At 46.0% G+C, this 24,387-nt stretch overlaps 1 protein-coding gene across 1 annotated transcript; it reads left to right on the forward strand.

The window, feature by feature from the left end:
* The first annotated feature begins 19 nt into the window (after positions 1-19).
* Positions 20-24,327, forward strand: LOC116394260 (collagen alpha-1(XVII) chain-like). The gene is made up of 52 exons (XM_031867223.1): positions 20-94; positions 2,406-2,479; positions 4,311-4,745; positions 4,840-4,887; positions 4,979-5,032; positions 5,166-5,213; positions 5,413-5,556; positions 5,696-5,788; positions 7,394-7,459; positions 7,559-7,639; positions 7,850-7,900; positions 8,097-8,255; positions 8,414-8,494; positions 8,604-8,648; positions 8,893-9,015; positions 9,112-9,414; positions 9,537-9,587; positions 9,670-9,696; positions 9,803-9,829; positions 9,924-9,986; positions 10,088-10,192; positions 10,283-10,336; positions 10,532-10,567; positions 10,660-10,713; positions 10,995-11,066; positions 11,173-11,235; positions 11,449-11,583; positions 11,981-12,025; positions 12,122-12,238; positions 12,370-12,456; positions 12,576-12,647; positions 12,755-12,805; positions 12,924-12,986; positions 13,107-13,157; positions 13,360-13,386; positions 13,479-13,523; positions 13,768-13,782; positions 14,483-14,554; positions 14,971-14,997; positions 15,601-15,726; positions 15,810-15,938; positions 16,025-16,114; positions 16,259-16,384; positions 16,463-16,528; positions 16,647-16,787; positions 16,933-17,061; positions 20,668-20,829; positions 21,705-21,851; positions 22,376-22,525; positions 22,636-22,785; positions 22,871-22,951; positions 24,299-24,327. Exons 2-52 carry the CDS (start codon positions 2,416-2,418, stop codon positions 24,325-24,327), a joined length of 4,680 nt encoding a protein of 1,559 aa, XP_031723083.1. The 5' UTR covers positions 20-94; positions 2,406-2,415.
* Positions 24,328-24,387: the final 60 nt, after the last annotated feature.

The following is a 24,387-nucleotide window of genomic DNA, read 5'->3' on the forward strand; positions in this document are numbered from 1 at the left end:
CACTGCGATGTGCTGAACAGGAAAGACTCATCTGTCTTTTCTGCTGGGAGACATCGTGGGGGGAGGCATTATTTCTGAACAAATGATCTAAAAGGTAAGAAAACTCACTCCCATTCTGTTTTAAAAAATCACTCAAACCTATTAGCCACTATGCAATCATTAGTCAATGCTGGACTATGGTTTCACGGGTTCAGGTTGTCGCCACTTCAAAGGAATAACATGAGTCATGGCAGCCATAATCGTTGTGAATAACGGTAATAAATGAATAATTATAACTATAGACTTTAGCGTGTATGTCCTGAGTCTCTTTAACATGGAAAATGCCTTTTAAAGATTACATAAGATCATCTTTATTGATCCATGAAATACATGCAATAGCAGGAAAAAAATAAAAGGCACAATGCATTAACAAAGTATATTCAAACACGCATAATAACACATATAGTGAGAAGGTTAGGAAGTTGCAGTGTATGAATACATGCAAAAATGCACTTAAGTGAATAGAATTGTGGGAAAGTGTTTGTGTATTATGCAGTTTGCCATAACTTTGAGAGCAAGGCGGAGTAAACAAGGTTCTTTTTCAAAAGGCACATCAATTTTATGAAAAACGTCACTGGAGTGTCATGACAAGAACCATCAGCATCTCGTTTACATGCAGCTAAGAGTTCATTGAGAACTGCTAATAAATAAAACAATTTGGATCGGGGCAAGTACAAATGGACTTTGGGCAAGTGATTCCCGACCTACCGACCTTCCAGGCTAGTAAAAACATGTTAAAAGGTGCGACAGGCCAACCCTTGTTCACATTAAATAGAACCACGTTTAACCGTTAGTTATCCCAAATGCTGTCAGTGTGAGAGCAACACAGCAAGTCATTATGATATTAAACAATGCAAATATGATTGGGAAGAAAAAACAACTAATGGAGTTAACTGATCTTCCTCATGTTTTACAAAAATACAATGAGAAAAGGAACAAATTGTCTCCATATACTCCATGTTAGTGTCTTTAAAGCCAGACTATGTAACGCTGTTCTTAACAGCAGCCACTGCGGCCACAAGGAACCATGATGGGATGATGCTAAATGCTAAAATGTAGTGTAACGGCAGTGATAAAGTCAGGGAGCTGGGAAGTTTTCTAACCTTAGCTAAGGTTAGCCACCATAAGCTACTGGTCAGACCAGACCAGGTAAGGCTGCAGCACCAAAACGGTGTGAGACACGGTGTCGGTTAGTGCTTAAGGATTTACTTTTTTATTAATAAGAGGGAGAATATGTTAAGTTCTTCTTTCAAAAGTTTGCGTAAGTGCGTGTGTAATCGAAATTCTATCAGTGAAGACAACAGTCTTGAGCAACTCTGTTTGCCCCCTAGTGGCAGTATGATAGATGACAGTGTAGTGGACAGTGTACACACCTCTACCCACAACTAAATGGAACAACTAAATGAGCTAAAAGCAACACCTAGTTTTCACGGGATTCACTAAAGCCTTTTGTTTGTAGACAAATCCCCAAAGTCCCAGTGGAACAGACATTAGAGCGTCTGTAGCTTCTGTACTGTGACATCTTTCACAATGAAACAGAGTTTTTGAGCGTTAAACAGTTACAAGAGGGATTTAAATCAAATCCTTCATATTTGATTGGACAGCAAAAAAAGTGGGCGGGCTTATAGTTCATCACAATATGGAGCTACAGAGGACTGTTGGCTCCACACACGCCTCCCTCACCTGTTGTCAGATCAGGAGGAGGAGGGAGAGATGAGAGATGCTCTGTCTCACTGCAGAGCGACCACTTCATGCAGATGGACGGCGCCCAGCCTCCCTTCATGCCGCCAGCGTCCCCGCTCAACCGCTCATTTGAATGGGAAAATGCTCTAATCACATGCTTTGTATTATTTTTGAAGCCATTACTTTATTTGTGATCTCTAAAATGTAAAGAAGTAACTCTGTGGCAATGCCCCATCTCATTTATCTAACTTTAGTTTGTGAGTTCTTTGTTAGTGTCAGTGTGCCCTTGTTCCTCTGGTTGTGAAACCTCACCTGTTTCAGCTGAAGTTCTGTAGTGATCCGCCTTTTAGGTTCTTTTTGTTCAAAGGAAAGCCACATTCATCATAGAGCTACGCCCTTTCTATACAGCTTCAGGTGAACCCTTTACATCAATGGCATGTTGGATTCTATAGAGCCCCATCCACAGGAAACATGGCTACAAAGGAAAGAAATATGACCACACAAAATGAAAGTTTATGACTCAGAAAAAAGGCCTGTGTGTAACGCCTCGGGGAGTAGTAACTTTCCAGCTCTGCGTGACCAAAATCTACTTTTTCACAGTTTTAGTCTGTCATATTTTACACAGTATAAAGGTATTTGTTCTCAGGAATCAAACAGTGTGTGTTCTGCTTTCTTTTCAACAGCTAGCATTGAATGGACAAACTAATTACAACCACGACTGTCGGTTCTGCTGGAGGTGTTGGAGGAAGCAGCAGAGGTAAGATCTCAGAGGTGTTGGCCTTTACCTGTTACACTTTTGATTTGATATACTTCACACGAGCTAAAAGAAGCTGTGTAATGCCATGTATCACTGACATGCCATGAGTTTGATGTCAGCGTTTTAAAAGGTTTGTTCATTTAAATTACAAGAAAAAAGGGAAAAGGGATCTGTCTCCTTCATTTCTGCTTCCACCTCAATACACGCTGTGCTGTTTTTATATGAGGACTAGTTCAGAGGAAAACTCTTTACAGTGGACCAAACTTTCAAAGGACACATGCTAGAGAATGAAATAAGAACATCAGTGTTCTTGTATTAGTATTTTATAATTCAATCCTTCCTTACAAAGTGTTGGGGAAGCTACTCTGAAAGTTTTGAGAGCCACTAACTACGAGCTCGTCTTTGCAGTATAGAGTGCATTGACTCTCGGTCAGCTCCCAAGTTAGAGCGGTGGAGCTGGTCAGTGTCACGTATCTGCAGGGTGATTGTTGATGATGCTGTTGCTGTGAAACTAATACTCTCATTACATGTAGTTCTCTACTCAACTGACATCACAAAGTAAGCTGTGCCATATCGAATGGCAGATTGTGAAGTTAAGTCTGGTCTGATCAAATTGTTTTATACTAACTGACTCAAATGTTGGATTACAGATCATCCCTCCCCGGGGAGAGTTATTCATGACACACATAGCCCCAAAACACTCGCACACACACAGATGACCCTCGTAGAGAGCTACAGGTCTTTCTGTAGTGCAACAGGAAGTCATCATCACTGGTTCCCTCCACAAACAGCCAATAGGATTCTTCTTCTGATTTTGGATTACTACAGAAAATAATCTGTGTCAAACAAACATGAATGATACTTACAGGTTTTGTAATCTTCACTAATGAACACCACTTTTATGTTGTTTGAAGTGTAAAGTAAAAAGCTAACGTTCTAAATGCCATAAAGGGACTCCACCACGGTCACATGGCTTCACATCTCCACCACTGAGCTAAAGGAGGACTAGTGTTCCAGTGAGGACATTTAGTCGTCTCATTTAGACTCTTTTTAAGACACGTAAAAGATTCTAAACTCACCAGAGGGGCATTTACTGACCTATTTAATATCGTAGAACTAAACCCTTGTGTCAAACACAGACCTCATTTCAGACATCTAACCAGAAACCCATTTATAAAATATATATATATAAATAAACCTACCGTATGCTACTTTCCCAGCACCAAAAAAAAGTAAATGGAGACCAAAGCTAAGCTAAAAGGAGAGTGAATATTATTATTTAGCCAAAGTACAGCTGCAGATGAATGCTCGTGTATCTCTGTTTCTGCAGGATGGTTTCTCGCTCACATGTTAGCCATATCAACTGTAGAAGTTGATCATATTGTATGTCAGTGTTATGTTTACAGCTTGTGTTGCTACCCCCAGGCGGCCAGAAAACCCCCTGAATGCAACTTTAAAATATGTTGGTGGAGGCAAAGAATGATAGAGACATGCTATCGTCATATTTCTCCCCTAGAGGAAGCTGGAGGCTCCAGATGTCAGCTTGTCTTTTTTATTAAAAGATCATTACCCTGGGCAGCGCCAGCAACTATGTTCTATGTGTGTCATAAATCAATCTCATACAAGTGGAAGGATTCCGAGAGTATTAAGCATGTTCAGGCACACTACCAGGCAAAAGAAGTTTGAATAGGTATTCACGTTATAGCTCAAATATGAGCTTTGCCAGTGCAGTCTTGTAGGTGAAACTGGATTCAGGCGGATCTTTTAACAAAGAGTGTAATAACTGATCGCTGTAATCTCCTCTCTTTTAATGTCCTTTCTCTCCCTTTAGCTGATCTTTCTCTGAGTGCAGGAGGGTCAGGTGAGAGAGCTGCATCAGGAGGCTCTAACAGCAGCGTTCTGTTCACATCCAGCAGCTCCTCTGGACCAGGAGGCCTCAGCTTCTCAACTCTAGGAGCTTCCTCCGCTGTGTCCTCCGGTGGAGGGAGGTCAGCGGCTTCGGGGGGCTCAGGGGCAGGGTTTAGGGCTGCCGGTGGAGGGTCCTCCAGCATGTCCTCTGGTTTTGCGAGTGGCGGCAGAGAAGGAAAAAGGGAAGGGGGTCTAGGTTCGGTGACGGTTTCAACAGTGACGAAGGCCAGCTACGGTCCGGGAGGATCCGGGGGAACGAAGAGAGGATTGTCCTCCGCTGTCACTCATTTACCCACTCCAAAAGAGAGGAAGAACATGAGCACCAGCATGGCAGCTGCTCTCTCAGATGTCTTATACGGTTAGTCATAGGTCAGAGGTCAAGTCATTCACGCTGCTTTGCTGAACTGTTTCTTGAAGGCTGATCTGATCATTACTTTGTCACCACGTTTCAGAGAGTTCAAGCACAAACTCCTCTCCAGAGTACAACAGGAAAGAGCACGGTAAGCTTTACCTGGGTCTCAGATCATGATCTGGAATGAGCACACAAATTCAAACTGTCAACGATTTAGGTTTCCTTCTTTTTTCTTTTAGGCTCTTCAAGTGCAACTTCAAGTAGTGCCACCAGAGGGAGAACTCAGAGCAGAGGTACACTGGCTGCTGTGTCACAGTGCACTTAAAGGATAGGACATAAACAATGCATATCAATACAGGTTTGACCTTTACTTTATACCTTGTTATCAAAGCAATGTACAATGAAAACATTTTGTGGTTTGTGTAGAGAGCGAGATCAGAGCCAGGCTGCAGAGTGCTTCTCCTCCAGCAAGCTGTGAGTATAGGACTCTTCACGGCCATGCATACCTACATCTGATCCCAAAAGAAAGAGGTCATGATGCAGCAGTGTGATCATGACATACTGTCAGTCTGACATGTTGGTATTTATTGACTTCTTGTCGGTGCATTGACTAAAAGCTTTCTTGAAGTGGACACAGAGTGGTCCTCTGTTTGATGTGAGCTCTGCTGTGCAGGGACGGAGCTGGATGACGTGAAGCGCCTGCTGAGAGGAAAGCGCTCCACCGGCACCAGCCCCACTCAGTCCCCTAACAACACGCTGCCCATCCCCAAGAAGGCCAGCGTGGACACTAGGACCGTGTCCAAGAACCGCAGCACAGGTTCAACCGATCAGCCATCATATGGTGATATTCATACACACTGGCCTCCTTTATGTACCACAATATGGAGCATTGATGAACCATTGTTTAAAGTACACTTCTTCTAGTCTGTCCTCATTCATTCTGTCTTCCCTACTAGACCACTATGGCAGCATTTGGTCCGGAGGTGTGAGCAGTAGCTACAGTTACAACACCAACACCCTGTCCTCTCCCTCCACCCTTCACCCGTCAGGTGGGTCTTGCATGACAAGCAATAACCTGTAGCCAGAGGAACTATTGTATCTCACCACTCTCAGTTAGCTCTCGCATGGTCACACCTGAGCAAAGGGACTGTGGGTTTTTTTCACAAAGTAAAGCATGTTTTGGTTTTTTGAACTGGATTTAACTTGTGACTATTTCTACAGCAGACATTGTTTCAATGAAAAGGTCGGAACATAAAAGTGTTTAGTGATTTGGGTGACCAGGCTCTTAAAGTCAAAGGGACCATTGTGTAACCAGGCTTTATCAGCAAAATAAAACACCCAGAGTAGAGGTTCATGGGGTGGACTTGTATTTTCACCTGTGTGAGACCGTAGTTAGTTATTATAGGTGAATAAGGCGTACTATGCAGCAATTCTCACTTACTCTTTAATAATACATGCAGGGCAGAATTAGGCCATTATCCACTCATGATGAAAACACAAAAAAGAGAAATTACATTTTGGACACATCTAAAACTTAGTGAACAACACTTGTATCATTACCAAGCCCTGCAGTGCCAAGAGACCGGCAGACCAGCAGGTCCTGCTGCTGAGCCCACAAACCTGCTCCACCAACACACCAGCATTTAGTGAGGGACAGTGAAAGACAGTGAGAGACAGTGAAGGACAGTGAACGACAGTGAGGGACAGTGAGAGACACTGAGAGACAGTAAGGGACATGGAGAGAAAATGAGAGACAGTGAGAGACAGTGAGGGACAGTGAGGGACACTGGGGGACAGTGAAGGACAGTGCGAGACAGTGAGAGACAGTGGGGGACAGTGGGGGACAGTGAGAGAGTGGCAGTTGCCTGCACCTTGTTATTGTTGTTAGTTCTGCTTTGTTTCCGCTTTGTATTGTTCAAACCAACGTTTAACTTGTAGGACTTTATGTTTTAGTTTATTCTATTGATTTGAATACTTTTCTACATTCAAATATGCTTTGGCAACATGTACAGTGTTGTACATGTAGTACAACGTCATGCCGATAAAACCATTTGAATCTAATTGAGAGAGAGAGACAGTAACTTATGTAAATAGTTGGTAGATAATAAACTCAGATGAGTCTGTATTTAAAACGGATTGAAGTCTTTTACGAGGACACCAACAAGTTCTGTTGGTGTTTTCAACAGCTGTCGTCACACATTCTGCTGAGAGTCACCAGTTAACACGTCACTAGTTAAACAGAAACACCGGTGGCTTCTATGGCTGCAAGCTATTACAGATGTTGACTACCACTCTCCATTTTAAAAGTGAATAAAGTCCAACCTCTGAGTCTCTGTCCTGGTGTTTGATGTTTTCCACCAGATACATGTTGATACCTGCACACTAGCTAATGTGTTCTAGAATTCTGGAAAGGCTGTGTGTTTAGGTACAGTCACCATCTTTGCTGGTTAATGCTCTTATGTAGCTCGACAAGCTGTTTCACTCAGCCGTACTTCCATTGCTGAACTGTGTGCGCACACTTATATACTGTAAGTCATCGTTGTTTTCAAACTGGAAAAATGGTCCATTCATTGTTTTTAAGGAAAATCTTTCCTTCGCTTTGCCAACTGTGATAGCTGGACACATACGACTGTGCTCTGTTCTGTCCTGTGCAGGAGTTCAGAACAACCTGACACTCGGCTCTCCCTCCATGAACGATGGACCATCTGCTAGCAGCACTGGTGAATCTCCTCTTGTCATGTCGCAGCCCACTGGGATTTCACATCCTGATGCTTCGGCACTGACAGAAGATAACTGTGTTGATTTTCTCTCTGTCTCAGGTCCTGTGTATGGTGTTCAGAATAACCTGGCCAGTACCGGTTCTATGGTCCTCTCTCCAACTGGAACCAACAGACAAATAGGTGAAGCAGTGACGTTAAGAACAAAAACGTATCCATTGATGTCCTGTCAATCTTTTCCTACTGCAACAACATTAAAAGGGAAAAGCTCAGATGATCTTTTTGAGAGGTGCCAATATTGAACCCGTCAGTTTCAGTGAGGAAACACTACAGTTAATGTGTGAAGAGGCCGTCATGAATCACATCTAAACGAGCGTGCCTGTCTCCTCACAGTTTATGGCGTGCAGAAAGATGTGTCTGGCACTGGAATCAGCACCACTACAGGTGAGGTGTTGATAGATTTGATTGTGAAACAGAGTGAGATTACCCACTTCTGTCAGACTGCGCAGGCCCTTATACGACACACATCATTTGGTGCTGAGGCCCGCCACAGTGACTGTATCTCCGCACATGTAATTCAAAATGTCTTAATGACGAGGACATTATAGTAGCTTCTAACGGTGTTGTCTGTGTCCCACAGTGAGACCCAGCAGTCCCGTTAATGACGACGCCTCAGGCAAAGACTTCAAGTTTGTGCTGATAGAGAAGGAGAATGTTCCCGTCAAGAAGGAGACAGAGCGGCTGGTGATGACCAAAGACACAGGGAAGCAGTTCATGCCTGCACCAGCTCGGGCTTCTGGTAATACTAAATTGCTACCAAGTACTACTGCTTGTACTACTAACCCTGATATACTGACCCCACTGCCTTTGACTGCTTTCACTGTTGCGGAGATTTTAAAGTCACCAAAGATGTGTTCTTTGTATGATCAGTGTTGCTGTAACTGTTCTGTCTTGTAGCTACCTACTCTGGGGACTCCCTAAAGAGAGAGAAGCAGAGGCTGTCATCCAGCAGACTGGATGGAGGACCAGATGCTAAATGTAGACCGATATACAACTAAACGTTATGGGCTTTTGGATTCATCACATACCTCCTATTTCTTGTTCGGTGTGCAATTATTTGCTGTTTCTTTTTTTTTTCTTTTTAAAGTTTCAACCCTAAAAGTTGCAACAAAAGACAAAGCCACCTATGCAGGTATTGTATTTGATCCCATTTTTACTTTTTCCCTTTAACTATAATCTGTTGTACACACAGGTTTACAGTCACATCCTGCCTGAACTCCACCAAAAACTAGATTCACAGCAGAATTGCTAAAATAGGTGTTAAAAGAACAAGTAATAAGAATTTGAAAGTGTCAAGTCAAAGATTTTCTTGTGAATAAATGTCTATTAAGTGTCTACCTATCGCCGTAGGAGCTAAACGTTTTTTTGTTTCTCAGAGATCGGCAATGATGAGTCAGGCTTTAGCTTCTGCTCCTGCTGCAGCTGGTGGAAGTGGCTGCTCGGCCTCCTCCTCAGCCTGCTCCTCCTCCTCGGCGTCCTCTTTGGACTCATCGCTTTGGGCAAGACATGCATTCTCTAGCAGCATGTTATTTACCTTAACAGGGCTCACTGAAGGTCATCTGCACGAGCCCATCACCTTCTCTCTGGCCTTACAGGTGAAGAGGTGAAACGGCTCAGGAACCGCGTCGATGCTCTCGAAGCCATCACTGGCACTGCGTCGGCCAGGTCCAGCCGACTGTCGGCCTCCTCTGGCATCAACATCATCGACCCGCTGGACTCGTCATACATGGGCAGCAGTTCTTCCGGGGCCACCCTGACCCGCTCTGACAACGGAATCAACCTGGGGGCTGCTGGGCCTGGTGGAGGTGCAGGAAGTGGACCGGGACAGGACAGCGCTGCCCTGCAGAGAGCCGTTCAGCAGCTGGTCAGGGCCGAACTCCGCTCGGATGTGGTAAGAGGTACGGAGATATAACACACGGATGAGTTATCTTCACATAAGCTCATGAATCAACACATTCGTCAATAGATAAACTTCCTCAACGCTTACATTTCATTGATCCTAACTTGTTTCCACCACCAGATACACTTACATACTCACTAAAAGGGGAGAGAGGAGATGCAGGACCTAAAGGCATGTTTGCACAAATCATTAAATCATTTGGAAATTGATATTGTCCTCGATATCCTATTTAAGGCTGGCTGTTTCTTTACAGGTGATCTAGGGCTGCTAGGACAAAAAGGTGAGGATCAGTCCTGCATATGTATTGAAAATGTTGTGAATATCAAACCTCAGCAGTGTGTGATAAGCAGAAAGCTGTGTAACGGCTATGAATCGCTCTTTTGCAGGAGACGGCGGATTTCCTGGCCTGCCAGGTGAGAGTAAGAACAAATGTGTTGTAGCTGTTTCCTTCCCACAGAGGTGACCAACTCACTGCCGGTTCTGCCCTCGTTTATCTTATTTCTTTAGGCCCCTCTGGGCAGACGGGACACCCAGGATTGGATGGACCGAGAGGACCAAAGGGTAGTGAAGGTAGTGTTAAATTTAAATCATCATCTTTGTTCTTTGAGGACGAGCCGACACTGGGAGTAAGAAAAGTGAGAGTAAGCGAGTCTCTCCTCCTTTGTGACCAGGTGAACCAGGTTCCGAGGGACCACCAGGTCAGCGAGGCCGGGACGGGCCGATGGGCCCCCGTGGAGAAGCCGGACCACCAGGCTTTGGAGAGAAAGGAGACAAAGGTAGAAGATGTTCACGTCACCCACGTTGAATCATGGAAAGTTATTCATTGATTGTGTTCAGTCTTTGAGAATGAAACCTGGTTTTGACAGGATCTCAAGGCGAGGAAGGGCGTTCAGGTCCTGCTGGTCCTGTGGGGCCGAAAGGTAAGGTCAAAGGTCATGGTGGAGTTATAGGCCAGCTGTGGTCCAATCTAAAAGACCATACCAGTGTTTTTGCATGTTTTAGGCCATGTACAAATAACTTTATCTTTTTAAATCACTAAGGAAAATGACATGTAAAGTCACTTTGTTAACAGATGCTAAAATCAGTGGCCACTGTGATTTCCGTGTTTGATTTAGGTGCCATGGGAGAGCACGGTACCTCAGGAAGCCCCGGTAAAGACTCACGAATTACTGTTTTTGTCTGTTATTTCCTATTGATTGATTCATTGCAGTCATGTGTTAAATCTGTAATCATGTGTTTGCAGGCGCTCCAGGTCCAAAGGGTTTCCAGGGTGAAGCGGGAGCACCAGGAGAAAAAGGTGCCTTTTAGGGTTTATATTCTTTTCACATTTCACACAAACAAAAAACTACAAAAGTAATATGATCTCTCAAAAAACAATCAGTGCTTCAAGTCAAAAATATTCCTTCAGTTTAATATATCCACTATTGCTAGTTTTCTAAGTTTAAACATTAAACATGGGACATTTGAAGGAAAAGTGTATTTTCCCAGTTTCCCAGTCGGGTCACATCCACTTTGTCACTCCTGAGTATCTCAGTTTGAGTTCAGACCAACTTTCTGAGAGCTTCATTTTGAATGCAGGTGATCGAGGAACACCAGGGCTGACAGGAACCAAAGGAGAACATGGAGAGAGGGGACCACGTGGACCAGCAGGTGTGTTATACAATAATAATGTTATTTAGACAGTCTGACAAACCTTCGAAGAAGTTGTTATTGGTTAGAAAAAGGTTTTAGATTTTGGCGTTTCTCATGGTTTAAGGTGAACCTGGACAAACTGGACCACAAGGACCTGCTGGACCAAAGGGATCTAAAGGAATTGCAGGTGAGGAAAGAGCTTCACAAAAGTACTAAAATATATGACCAAGATGTGTGGATTAAAGAGGGATGTAATGAGAACTGCATCAAACCTCATCACCCCGGAGTTTGTTCTGTAGGAGCCAACATTCTGACATGGCTGCCAGAGAAACATCCACAATTATTTAGAGTTGTTGTTGTTAAGGTAAAGACTGCTCTGTAATCCAGAGTCTGTATGCAGGTGACACAGGTTCAATGGGAATTCCTGGAGTGAGGGGACAGCCTGGACTTCCTGGAGATGTTGGTCCCCCAGGTATGGCTACTACCACCACACAGCAGCACGGCAGTATGCACAGTTGTCATGCAGGCATGCCAGCAAGGCTGTGCGGCTGCCAGACACTGCTGCTAACGTCAGCTTGCTGACTAACAATGAAAGACAAATTTAGTGTGTAACTGTGCGAACGCTTTGTCCTTGGCACTAAACACACAGCTGAGGGTGAGGGCACAGTCATTGATGATGGTGCTAGAGGAAAAGTCGGGGAATCTCTAAAGTTAATATAATTCATCCTCTGGGGACCATGCATTCATGTACAAAATGAATGATTTTACTTCTAAATATGTGTTTATGAGAACTACTGTAGAAAAAGCATTGATTCTAGTTGTGTAAATGGTAGTTCACATTTCATGCCAAAGTTCCCCAAAACTATTGATACCCTGTATGCCTGTATATAGTGTATAACGGAGAGTTTGATCATGTAATCAAACATAACTGTGTCTTTCAGGTGAACCAGGATCTCCTGGTAAAGTCATCGCTCCAAGTAAGAACCTTGACAAAGCAATAGTTGCTCCAATTAGACAACTGAACACAAAGTCTAAAATGTAAATGGCGTTTGACTCTTGTTTTTTGTTTCTAGGTGGCTCCAATACTGTGGCAATCCCCGGACCACCAGGGCCTGCTGGGCCTCAAGGTCCTACTGGAACCCATGGTCTGTCTGGACCCGTTGGCCCCCCTGGTGTCCCAGGACAACCTGGTAAACCCAAACTCTTGACCCGTGTTAAGCATCTGGAATGAGTCCGAAATGGACTGAAGGACATGAGGATTATTGACATATATTGAACAGACTGGTTTTTTCTGTAATGGTACATTGATATCATAACGTAGGATCTAAGGGAGACCGAGGAGAGAAGGGAGAAAAGGGAGAGCAAGGAAAACCTGGTGAGCCTGGTATCATGAGTTCAGAAACTGCCAGTACCACCGGAACCGACAGTGAGTACATCTCTATTTCTATAATTCCTCACGTTGGCAACATTTGGTGGTGGTATCAAGAATAACCCCCCCTACCCCTGCTATGCTTTCAATCTAAACAGGACTTTCTTCAGCGGTTAGACTGCCTGGCCCACCAGGGCCTCCTGGAGCACCTGGTCCTCAAGGCGCTCCTGGTATGTCCAAAGCTATTTGTAACATTTTTAGGGCATTTTCAAATAATTGGATTAAGTGCTTAGATCAAACTAATAATCATGCGAATGCTGCTGTAACTCTTGTTTAGGTGGAATTAAACAAGGTCCTCCAGGACGCAGAGGTCCTTCAGGAGAGCCAGGTAAACAAGTATCTTGCATTACACAGATATATAAAAATAGATACCTAGATCGTCAGCATGCGGGATGATTTGAGCAGTGTCAGAATAAAAAGTGAAATGTTTTCTGTTGTCCTCACAGGAGTTGGTTCACCTGGACCTCGAGGAGAGAGAGGGGAACCTGGCAGCTTTGTGCCAACCTCAGGTTGGTGAAAGAAATCTTATTTAAGACAAATGAATCAAGAAACCTGTCATATTCAGCTTCATTCAGCTTCTACTGTCTGTGCTTGGCGTCTTTCATGTGTTCTTCCCTGGTTTGCCTCAGAAACCTTTTTTGCTGGACCACCAGGACCCCCAGGCCCGCAGGGTTCAGCAGGTAGGTTTGACAAATCAGATACTTCTGACAACAAAAGTCTCTTTCAAAATAGTTCAGAGGACTGTATGTATAACGGATTCATGTATAGAAAGCTGTAAAAGGTGAATGTGGCAGCTCACGGGTCAAGATGAATTAGGAATCTTCGTTAGAATTGTTCTGGTTGACAGAAATGTTCTCTCATCTTATCATTCATTGTCCTTAGGCAGCCGAGGACCACAGGGGTACCAAGGTGAGAAGATTGAAAGCCATGACATACATCATGGTTTAGAAAATACAAATGTTTAAAAGAAACACATCTTAATGTAATGATAATTGTTTCAGGTGAACCAGGTCAACCAGGTCTTCCAGGGAGTCCAGGGGAACCGGGTTTCGGTATGTGAACAACTTTTAGATAAGATGGATTTTTAATGGATAATATGAGGAGTCTTGCTTGATGTAAGAATTATTTTGTTGTGGTTTTTGTTAAGGGCAGAATTACAAACATAAACAACACAATGTGACCATATGAGGGCCAATCATTTACACAGAAAGTACAAAATGAATACATGGTTTAAAAGCAGGCCTAGGACATGAGTTTTTAGTCAAATGCCAGTCTAAACAGGTGTGTGAGCTGATTCTGGAATGAGTTCACAGAATCTGAGAAACGTAAGGGTGCAGGCAGAGCATTCCACAACCTCAGTGCTACTGCCTCAAAAGCTCGGTCACCACGGGTCTTAAGGCGAGTGCGTGGGACAGACAGATAGTTTAACACGTTTGACCTGAGAGCCTGTGAATAAGGGTGAAGTAATTCAGTCACATATGTAGGAGTCTGACCGTGTAGTGCTCCTGTAAGTGAGAGTGAGAATTTTGAAGTGGATCCTAAAAGTTACAGGGAGCCAGTGGAGAGATCGGAGTACGGGGGTGATGTGAGAGCGTCGACTTGTCCTAGTGAGTAATCTGGCGGCAGTGTTTTGGATGACCTGCAAACAGTTGAGAGCAGATACACTGAGTGACGAGAAAAGTGTGATGCAGTAGTCGATGTGTGAAGAGATGAAGATCATCTCTAGTTCAGCTGTTGATACCACAGATCTCAGTTACTGATATTTCTTAGGTGGAAGAAACATGATCTGGACGGCTGCTTAACGTGGGGGTCAAACGACATGGATCGATCAAAAGTAACCCCTAGGATTGTAATATTTGTTACTATTTTCCAGAGCTTTCTTCCACATCTTGTAGCCTTCATCTTTAGGCGGAGTTCAGTTGTTATGGAGGGATTTCAAGAGTCAATGATGAACCTCCAAGCTCTTTTACCAGATGTTCCATCAGTGTTTTGGTTTTCATGTCAGGTTTCCCAGGTCAGCCTGGACCCAGGGGGCCTCAGGGTCCACCAGGCCCAGAGGGGCCACAAGGACCTAAAGGTAAACTCCAATGTCAGTCCAATGGTCTGATCCTCTCTTTCATACTTGTTACAAATTATGTTATCAAATCATAACTCAATATAAGCAGTCTTTAAGCTGACAAGAACTGGACCTGCAGTTCAAGATAAGACAGTTAGAGACCGAGGCAAAGGACCGAGAAGAGACGACGGAGCTAGAAACAGATCGGTCGGTTCAAAAAGTACAACATAGAGGAACAGAAGAGGCTGTGTCTTGTGTCAGGGTGTTGAGAGGAAGTGTAGGCAGAGTAACGAGCCACCTATGTAGACTCACAGCTTCACACAGGTGCCCTCCATCAACAGTCAGGGAGCTGCACCTAGAACACAAAGACATAGAACAGACACATGCACAAGCAAAACAACAGAACCCACAATGACATGTAACACTGTTCCTTGCAGGTGACGCAGTCCCCGGGGTCTCCAATGGTAAGGCCATCCTAAATATCATATCAAATCATATCATGAAGATAATCTTCACCATCGTTGTGCCTTGAGAACAAGCAGCAACAATGGTTGACAAATAACACACCTGTCAATCATGCCGACATGCTCCAAAAGATTGTTTTTAAATATTCATTTGTTGGGATCTGGCAGGAGCAGGTTTGGTTCGAAGCAAGTATAAAAATATCAATATGAATGAATATCAATAGGATTATTAACATATATTAACGATAACGGGATCAGATAACGGAGAAAAAAACCTTCCACTGCATTGACTCCGACAATGTTGAAACAAAGAGTGCAATGCTACATTGGTGGATTATCTTTTGGTGGACTAATGAATAAAAATGTGTCTCCTCGTAGAAGACTTGCATTAACTTAGCATTTAAAAAGGGACGGTGGACTTGTTCTTCTGTTTCTGGGAGGAAATGCAGCTTAAAGTATCTCTCTGTTGGCCTCACCACTCAGCACTCACCACTGGGTCAAATGGCTCCGCTTATAATTTAGCAGTATTGATAATTGTAGGTATTTAATCTTTGATATTTCAGTCTTTTTTTCTACATGACATAATTTGTGGTGTCATACCAGGTGGCTCATTCAGTCCTGGATCCCCAGGTGCACCTGGACCACCTGGACAACCTGGAAGAAATGGAAGAGATGGAAGTGGATCCGGATCAACTGATGTGGGCCAGCACATAGCAGAGTACCTTCAGAGTAAGCCATGCATTTATTTACTTTGGTTCATGTACTGTTACTCTGTGAGCAAAAGAATGACACAACATTGTCTCGACACGCAGGTGATAGCATCAGGCAGTATCTGGTTGGACCTCCTGGTCCTCCAGGGGCCCCGGGGACTGCAGGGGACAGGCCGGTGGAGGATTTGGCCAACCAAGTTATCGCCTACATCCAGACTAATGATCAATTACGTAATAAAGTGAATGAATGAATTATTACACAGGAGGTCTGTATGTAACACCTACGGTAGTGAAAACTTTCACCTGTCCAGGTTCAGGTAGCAGATATGATGGGACTCCTGGCCCTCCTGGTCCTCCAGGTTCACCTGGCACAATCTCTGTCAATGACGTTATCAACTTGTTACAACGTAAGTCTCATTTAGAGGTCTTTAAAGTCCCCATATTTTTTGCAGAACCGAACATTTGAATTGAGGTTTGTTGGTTTGATACACTGCTCTTAGAGCATAGCACGTGAGACTGTTTGTCAAAGTGTGTCGATTATTTGTGTCCAGGAGAGGACGTGAGGAGATACGTGGCTGGAACTCCTGGTCCACCAGGACCTCCTGGAGCTCCAGGTCTCGGCAGCTACAGAGTCAACCCCCAGGAGGTGGCTGAACGTGTCCTGACCCTCATGAATGGTGAGTGTTACAGATGGACCTACAGGTTACCATGAGAGAACATGACAGTGATTGACCGTGAGTCCTGTCTGTCACCAGAGAGGGGGGCGGTAGGTGTCCCTGGACCCCCTGGACCCCCTGGGCCTCCTGGAAACTTGTTATCAAGTAAGAAAGACAATAAGAACACAGACAGTTCATCCTGTTTTTGTTCACGTAATGTCTATTCAAGTAATTGGATCCAGTAGCATTCTTAAGCCAATGATCAGTTTCATTGTTCAACTAGGTGGGTATCAAGCAGGTCCTCAGGGGCCTCCTGGTTTCCCCGGTATGCCTGGTCCACAAGGTCCAGCTGGACCAGCAGGTTCACCTGGCCCACCAGGATTTGGGAACTACATCAGTTCAGACATTCGTGACTACCTGCAAAGTGAGTCTGTCTAAAAACATTAGCTCCATCAGTCCATGAGGAGTTCATCTGACAAAATATACAAGTATAGATGGTATAAAATGATGATTTAACTTAGTATAAGATACATTATGTCTTCCTCCACATCTGTTCCATTGTTCCAAAGGTGTGGCCTTCAAAGACCAACCAGGCCCCTCTAGACCCAAGGGCACCCCTGGTCAAACCCACGGCCTGGTTTCCTATGCTGAGCATGTAAACAGAGAGACACTGAAAGCACAAAAACAATATGTCAAGAGTGAGTTTACTTCACCGATTTCGGTAGAACGTTACTTTGCTTTACAGCTAGTGTAGGACTTGTGACTGAGCGTGAGTCCTCGACTTGTTCAAGCACATGGGTAGGGTTTAACAAAAACTACTTGTCATGTGTTTTCTGCTATACTTAGCATATAGGTCCAAAAGTATTGCATAACACGGCTTTTGGTTATCAACTATACAAAAATATTTCTTTGAGCATTTAATTAAGGCACAATGTCAACATAGACCTCCACAAAATGTCAATTCATAAATCAGTCTGGTTTATTGACCCAATAACTAAGCAATTATTTCTTGTATGTTGTATTATCTCCCTCCTCCGCGAATCGCCACCTTAACGTGGTGGAGGAGTTTGAGTGGCTCAGTGATCCTGGGAGCTATGTTGTCCGGGGCATTAGCCCCTGGTAGGGTCTCCCAAGGCAAACAGGTCTCAGGGGAGGGGAGCTCACCGGCGAGCGTCTGGTGGCCGGGCCTTCGCCCATGGGGCCCGGTCGGGCTCAGACCGAATAAACAGCATGGAGCAGCCACCCTGTGGACCCACCACCCGCAGGGATAAGCATCGGGGTCGGGTGCAATGCAGACCGTCAGGCGGGATAGGCGGGAGGCCTGGGCGAGCCGATCGCCGGCAGCATAGTCTAGCTCTAGGGACGTGGAACGTCACCTCGCTAGCGGGGAAAGAGCCAGAGCTGGTGCAGGAGGTGGAGCGGTACCAGCTAGATATAGTTGGACTCACCTCCACACACAGCGCTGGCTCTGGAACCAAGCTCCTGGAGAGGGGTTGGACTTTGTCCTTTTCCGTAGTTGCCCAGGGTGAGAGGCAACTCCAACACAGCGGCGCTCAGCCGGGGGCTCGTGAGTATCCCCACTCCCGCCCGGCTGAGCACCGCTGTGTTGGAGTTCTCCCCGGAGAACAAGAGGGTCGCCTCCATGCGCCTACGGGTTGCGGGGACTGTGGTTTGTGCTTATGCACCAAAACAGCAGTTCAGAGTATCCGGCCTTCTTGGAGTCGGTGGGAGGGGTCCTGGAAAGGGCACCGCCTACCAACTCCATAGTTCTCCTGGGGGACTTCAACGCTCACGTGGGCAATGACGGAGAAACCTGGCGGGGGGTGATTGGGAGGAACGGCTTGCCCGATCTGAACCCGAATGGTGTTTTGTTATTGGACTTCTGTGCGTGCCATGGTTTGGCCATAACGAACACCATGTTCGAACATAAGGTGGCTCATAAGTGTACCTGGTACCAGAACACCTTAGGCCGGAGATCAATGATCGACTTTGTAATCGTATCATTTGATTTGCGGCCGTATGTCTTGGACACTCGGGTGAAGAGAGGAGCAGAGCTGTCAACTGATCACCACCTGGTGGTGAGTTGGATCAGATGGCAGGGGAACCAGTTGGAAAGACCGGCAAGCCCAAACGTGTAGTGAGGGTGAACTGGGAACATCTGGCGGAGGACCCTGTCCGGGAGGTCTTTAATTTCCACCTCCGGAAGAACTTCTCACACATCCCGAGGGAGGTTGGGGACATGGAATCCGAATGGACCATGTTCAAAGCCTCTATTGTGGACGCGGCCGCTAGGAGCTGTGGCCAGAAGGTCATCGGTGCCTGTCGTGGCGGCAACCCGAGAACCCGGTGGTGGACACCGGAGGTGAGGGAAGCCGTCAAGCTGAAGAAGGAGACCTTCAAGGCCTGGTTGGCCCAGGGGTCTCCCGAAGCAGCTGACAGGTACCGGCAGGCCAGAAGGGCTGCAGCTGCGGTGGTCGCGAATGCTAAAACTCGGGCATGGGAGGAGTTCGGGGAGGCCATGGAGAAGGACTTTCTATTGGCCTCAAGGAGGTGCTGGCAAACCATCCGACGACTCAGGAAGGGAAAGCAGGGCTTACCCCAGGCTGTTCTCACCAGGGGGGGGGAACTGCTGACCAGGACAGGGGACATCGTCGGGCGGTGGAAAGAGCACTTTGAGGAACTCCTAAACCCGACCAACATGTCCTCTGCAGAGGAGGCAGCGCCTGAAGATCTAGGGGGAGGCTCACCCATATCCCTGGCAGAGGCCGCTGAGGTAGTCAAAAAGCTCCTCGGTGGCAAGGCGCCGGGGGTGGATGAGATCCGCCCTGAGATGCTGAAAGCGCTGGACATAGTTGGGCTGTCCTGGCTGACACACCTCTTCAATGTCGCATGGGGTTCGGGATCAGTGCCCATGGACCGGCAGACCGGGGTGGTGGTTCCCATTTTCAAAAAGGGGGACCGGAGAGTGTGCTCGAATTACCGGGGTATCACACTACTCAGCCTCCCGGGGAAGGCTTATGCCAGGGTGCTGGAAAGGAGGCTCCGACCGTTTGTCGAACCTCAGATTCAAGAGGAGCAATGCGGATTCCGTCCCGGCCGTGGAACAGTGGACCAGCTCTTTACCCTCGCAAGACTACTGGAGGGGTTCTGGGAGTTTGCCCAACCAGTCTACATGTGCTTTGTGGACTTGGAGAAGGCTTTTGACCGGGTCCCTCGGGGGTTCGTGTGGGGGGTGCTGCGGGAGTATGGGGTGCCGGACCCATTACAACGGGCGATCCGGTCTCTGTATGACTGCAGTAGGAGCTGTGTCCGCATTCTCGGCAATAAGTCAGACACGTTCCCGGTGGGTGTTGGCCTCCGCCAGTGCTGCCCCTTGTCTCCGGTCCTGTTCGTGACTTTCACAGACAGGATATCTAGGCGCAGTTGGGGGGTGGAGAACGTCAGGTTCGGGGGTCTCGGGATCGCCTCTCTGCTGTTTGCAGATGATGTGGTCCTGTTAGCCTCCTCGGATCGTGACCTCCAGCATTCACTGGGGCAGTTTGCAGCCCAGTGTGAAGCAGCGGGGATGAGAGTTAGCACCTCCAAAGCTGAGGCCATGGTGCTCTGCCGGAAACCGGTGGATTGCTCCCTCCAGGTGGGGACAGAGTGCCTACCTCAAGCGAAGGAGTTCAAGTATCTCGGGGTCTTGTTCACGAGTGAGGGTAAGATGGAGCGGGAGATCGACAGACGGATCGGTGCGGCTGCAGCAGTAAAGCAAGCACTGCACCGGACCGTCTTGGTGAAGAGGGAGCTGAGCCGGAAGGCAAAGCTCTCAATTTACCACTCGGTCTAAGTTCCTACCCTCACCTATGGTCATGAACTCTGGGTCGTGACCGAAAGGACAAGGTCGCGGCTACAAGCGGCCAAAATGAGCTTCCTCCGTAGGGTGGCCGGGCTCAGCCTTAGAGATAGGGTAAGGAGCTCTGTCATCAGGAGGGAGCTTGGAGTCGAGCCGCTACTCCTTTGCGTCGAAAGGAGTCAGCTGAGGTGGTTCGGGCATCTAATTAGGATGCCTCCCGGACGCCTCCCACTGGAGGTTTTCCAGGCACGTCCAACTGGGAAGAGACCCCGGGGAAGACCCAGAACACGCTGGAGGGATTACATCTCGCAGCTGGCCTGGGAACGCCTCGGGATCCCCCAGAATGAGCTGGAACATGTTGCCGGTGAGAGGGAGGTCTGGGTCAGCCTGCTTGGCCTGTTGCCACCGCGACCCGACCCCGGATAAGCGGAGGAAAATGGATGGATGGATGATGTATTATCTCCAGGTGACGGTGTGAGTGAAGCTATGTTTGGTCTTCCTGGGACGCCAGGCCCTCCAGGACCCCCAGGACACAAGGGAGAGGCAGGTGTAACTAGCGCCAGAGACCGCAACCTGGATACTGGAGACTACGCCAATATGGCTGTCAGAGTAACCGATTACATCAAATGTAGGTGATCTAGAGGACGTTTTGTTGTGAACGTTATCACATGACAAGTGTTTTCTCTCTGAACCTTGCTGTCATTATTATATTACTAGTGTATTGCCCATTCGGGGCGTGGCTGCCTACCCGGTCGGAATTGCTTGGTCCCTGGAAGTGCTGATTGCAGCGTTATCGGGAACGTTATCGGGAGCGTTATCATGACTCATGAGTTTGGTTGTAATGTTAGTATGTCCAGTATTCAGCAGCAAAAGTAAACTCCTGTCAATCAGCCTGCTGTGGACAACATGCTCCTCCCCTGATGCTATACAGAATGCTGTCTGCTTGTTTTTTAAAGGTTTATTAATATTCAATGTGTCACGTGTCCAAATTGCACCAACTTCAGCACGGCCCGTCCTTTGGTTCCCAGCAATACACCTGAGAAGTGTGAAGTAGACCGGATGAACGGATCTTGAGTTATGCGAAGGGGACACACACACACACACACACACACACACACACACACACACACACACAAACACAGGGCCATACTCACCATTGAGCACACAGAAGTACAGGCATTGGTATTTTCTGACTGACATGAAAATGAATTTGGTTCGGAAATTACATCGTACAACACCTACTTGCTCATCCCTCGCCAGTGTATATCGTGTAGGCTTCACCCTCTAAGATCGCTTGCTATTGGTTTATCCCCGCGCGCATGCACAGTCGTGAAGTTTTTGTTGCGCCCTTGTGCCCTGGACAAGCCTCTTACATCTGCACTTGTAACATTGAACAAGTGTGCAACCATAGTTCTGCTTCCAGAGATTCCTTGCTGTATTGTTAGATATTGCTACTTACCCTCCTCCTTCCCTCCACTGAACTCTTCTGTCCTCCACATGCAGCCCACGGTCTGCTCCGAGATGTTGTGAGGGACTCTGAACGTCTAGTGCAGGGACCTCCAGGACCTCCTGGACCTCCTGGAATGCCTGGACACAACCAATGGGTTGGTTCTCGTGAAAACATTGTGGATGTGGTGGAATACATCAAATGTAAGTGGATAGGAGCTATATGGGCTTTTATAATTGAAGGTCATTTCTAGCACAGGGTCTGTTACAGATCTGGTGGAATATATCAGATGTAAAAAAAAAAAAATAAAAATTCAAAGAGGAATCACAGTCACTACTAAACCGTTGCTGCTATTGTTTGGAGCAAACTGCAGCCTACAGGATACGACCAAAAGAAGTGTACCCATCAAGACTTCTTATCATCAAAACTCTAATGCCCGAACGCCAAAGGGTGTGATCTCATGAAAAACTCCATGCTTGTGCATATACGTTTGTGTATCTGGAGAGCCTACCAACCCACAAACTGGTAAAGAAGTCCAACCGGTCAGTTTGTGGTGGGCTGCCGGCATCGGAAATCATGTGATTCAACAAGCCAATCAGATTAAGCTCCCCTTCCTGTGTCACAGGCAGGCTCATTAGCATATAGACATGTGTCCTTTCAAATATATGTTCTGGGGGTTGATTGAAACCAGTGGTACAGAGAACTTTCCCCTGCTTGTCCTTTGCAGCCCGCGGTCTTCTGCACGACATCGTGAGCGAATACAACAGTCGTGTTTTCCAAGGACCTCCGGGACCGCCTGGCCCCGCAGGTCCCCCTGGATACAGCCAGGGGTTTGGTTCCCATGGAAACACCACAAATCTGTTGGAATACATCAAATGTGAGCCACTGTACTATGACGTTACAGATCTCCAATCCAACTCTACAATAAAGCACGAGAGGTAGAAGTACTGGTTGACACTTCTCCTGACCTTGTCTCCTTTTCTCCAGCTCACGGTCTGCTGCGCGATTTTGATCGGAACCACAATGAACGGGCCATCCAAGGGCCGCCGGGACCACCTGGCCCCCCAGGTCACCCTGGATACAGCCGACTGATTGGTTCCCACGCAAATGTCACTGATTTAGTGGAATATGTCAAAAGTAAAAGATGCTACAAAGAAGAAGGATGAAGAAGCTGAGAGATGTGACAATTAGGATTTCTGATATCTGAATTTGTCCTCCGCAGCACACGGAGCCATTGTAGGGTCGCCGGGGAGACCAGGACACAAAGGGGACCTGGGATACCCGGGGCCAAAAGGAGAGAGAGGTAGATCTAAAAGATCCTGTTGGGAGTTTGGAATGAGAAATCTAGAGGATTGTACTGTAAATAGTTGATCACACAGTGGTTACAGTGCTATAGTGTTCCACGCACTATTTGATCATGCTGTAGACTTTTTTTCAGTTAATTCAGACTGCGTGGCGGCTGGTGGAACATGTTCTAGGTAGGGCTGTGCCACATCCAATCAATTTCAGCAAACATCCCTGTATGATTTAATGCAAAAAAAATTACAGTATCAAACACGCATTACTACTTTGCAGCTAAATATTTAACATTTATTCCAACATGAAATAAAGCAGTAAATAACACTTTCAAAAACACATCAGGACATTATTTTTGTCACCCTCACAGGGAATTCAGTATAATATAATATATATATCATATAATAATGTTGAGTATAATATAATATATATATCATATAATAAAATATATGTCATATAATAATGTTCAGTATAATATAAAACACATACATATATAATCCAATAGGAGGTAAAGATCAGGAGAAGTAAACATGAAGTGCAACTAGGAATAATGGTGTTAAATTAAGCTATGATGAGTTTTCACTGTTATGAAAGTCTCAGTTAAATGTTGATGCCTCCATAACCAAGTTAAGCAGATGAGACTGAGGACAACTATGTAGAAGAAAAGATGTTCACTTTGCCTACAGTATATGGCTGCTTGACAGGCTAGACAGGCTAGAGGACGCGCAGGAGAAGCATATATTTTGCGCAGATACCATATTTTACACATATTACTGGGTGCCTTCCATATTTCAAAAGCACAAATATTGACAATTTGTATAATTTATTATTATTTTATTTTTTTCTGTGGCTAAAGGGGGGGGGGCATAGTGTCCTCTATTGGCCAGCCGCCACTGCTGCGGCCCAATTCCAGTCTGGCCCTTCCACCCTCTCCCTACACACCTGCACTCCTTTTGCAAGTTCATGTGGAGGGTCCACCATATTAAGTAGCATTCCAAACGCAGTTAGTGGGAGTGGGTAATAAAACCCTCAGCGAGTCCACGTCGATGTCGACCTCACTGACCACGTGCAACGCTGCTTTGTGTTCGTCATGGAACACTCTCCGTACAAATGACGTTTGGTGCAACAACCTGTGTAAACATTTACTGTTAAAATGCTCAAACTAAGATAGACATTTGATATTGGGGGGGGGCTAAAACAAGCAGTCTGAAACTGAAAGAATGGATTCCTTGTAAAGAATCCACTCTTCTGAATAATGTTCTGGTCTTTCATGGCTTCTTCTATCATGACAGTTAGTAATAACTATTGGTTGATAATGATTATAAAGTAATCTACTCCGTCTGTGTGGACACAGGTGAACGAGGCCATCCTGGGCTAGAATGAACCAAGGGACAGAAAGGTGATAGAGGTCAGTTGTCAGCTTGATTTGATGGTTGATGATTT

This window comes from Anarrhichthys ocellatus, unplaced genomic scaffold (genome assembly GCF_004355925.1).
Source record: "Anarrhichthys ocellatus isolate YVR2014 unplaced genomic scaffold, GSC_Weel_1.0 scaffold38, whole genome shotgun sequence".
NCBI classification, from domain to species: domain Eukaryota; kingdom Metazoa; phylum Chordata; class Actinopteri; order Perciformes; family Anarhichadidae; genus Anarrhichthys; species Anarrhichthys ocellatus.

Coding starts and splice junctions, on each gene's coding strand:
- LOC116394260 (XM_031867223.1), top strand. CDS start 2,416: ATGGACAAACTAATTACAACCACGACTGTCGGTTCTGCTGGAGGTGTT. Junction 8,495..8,603: donor TGGAGGACCAGATGCTAAAT/GTAGACCGATAT, acceptor TTCTTTTTAAAG/TTTCAACCCTAAAAGTTGCA. Junction 11,236..11,448: donor GGGATCTAAAGGAATTGCAG/GTGAGGAAAGAG, acceptor GTCTGTATGCAG/GTGACACAGGTTCAATGGGA.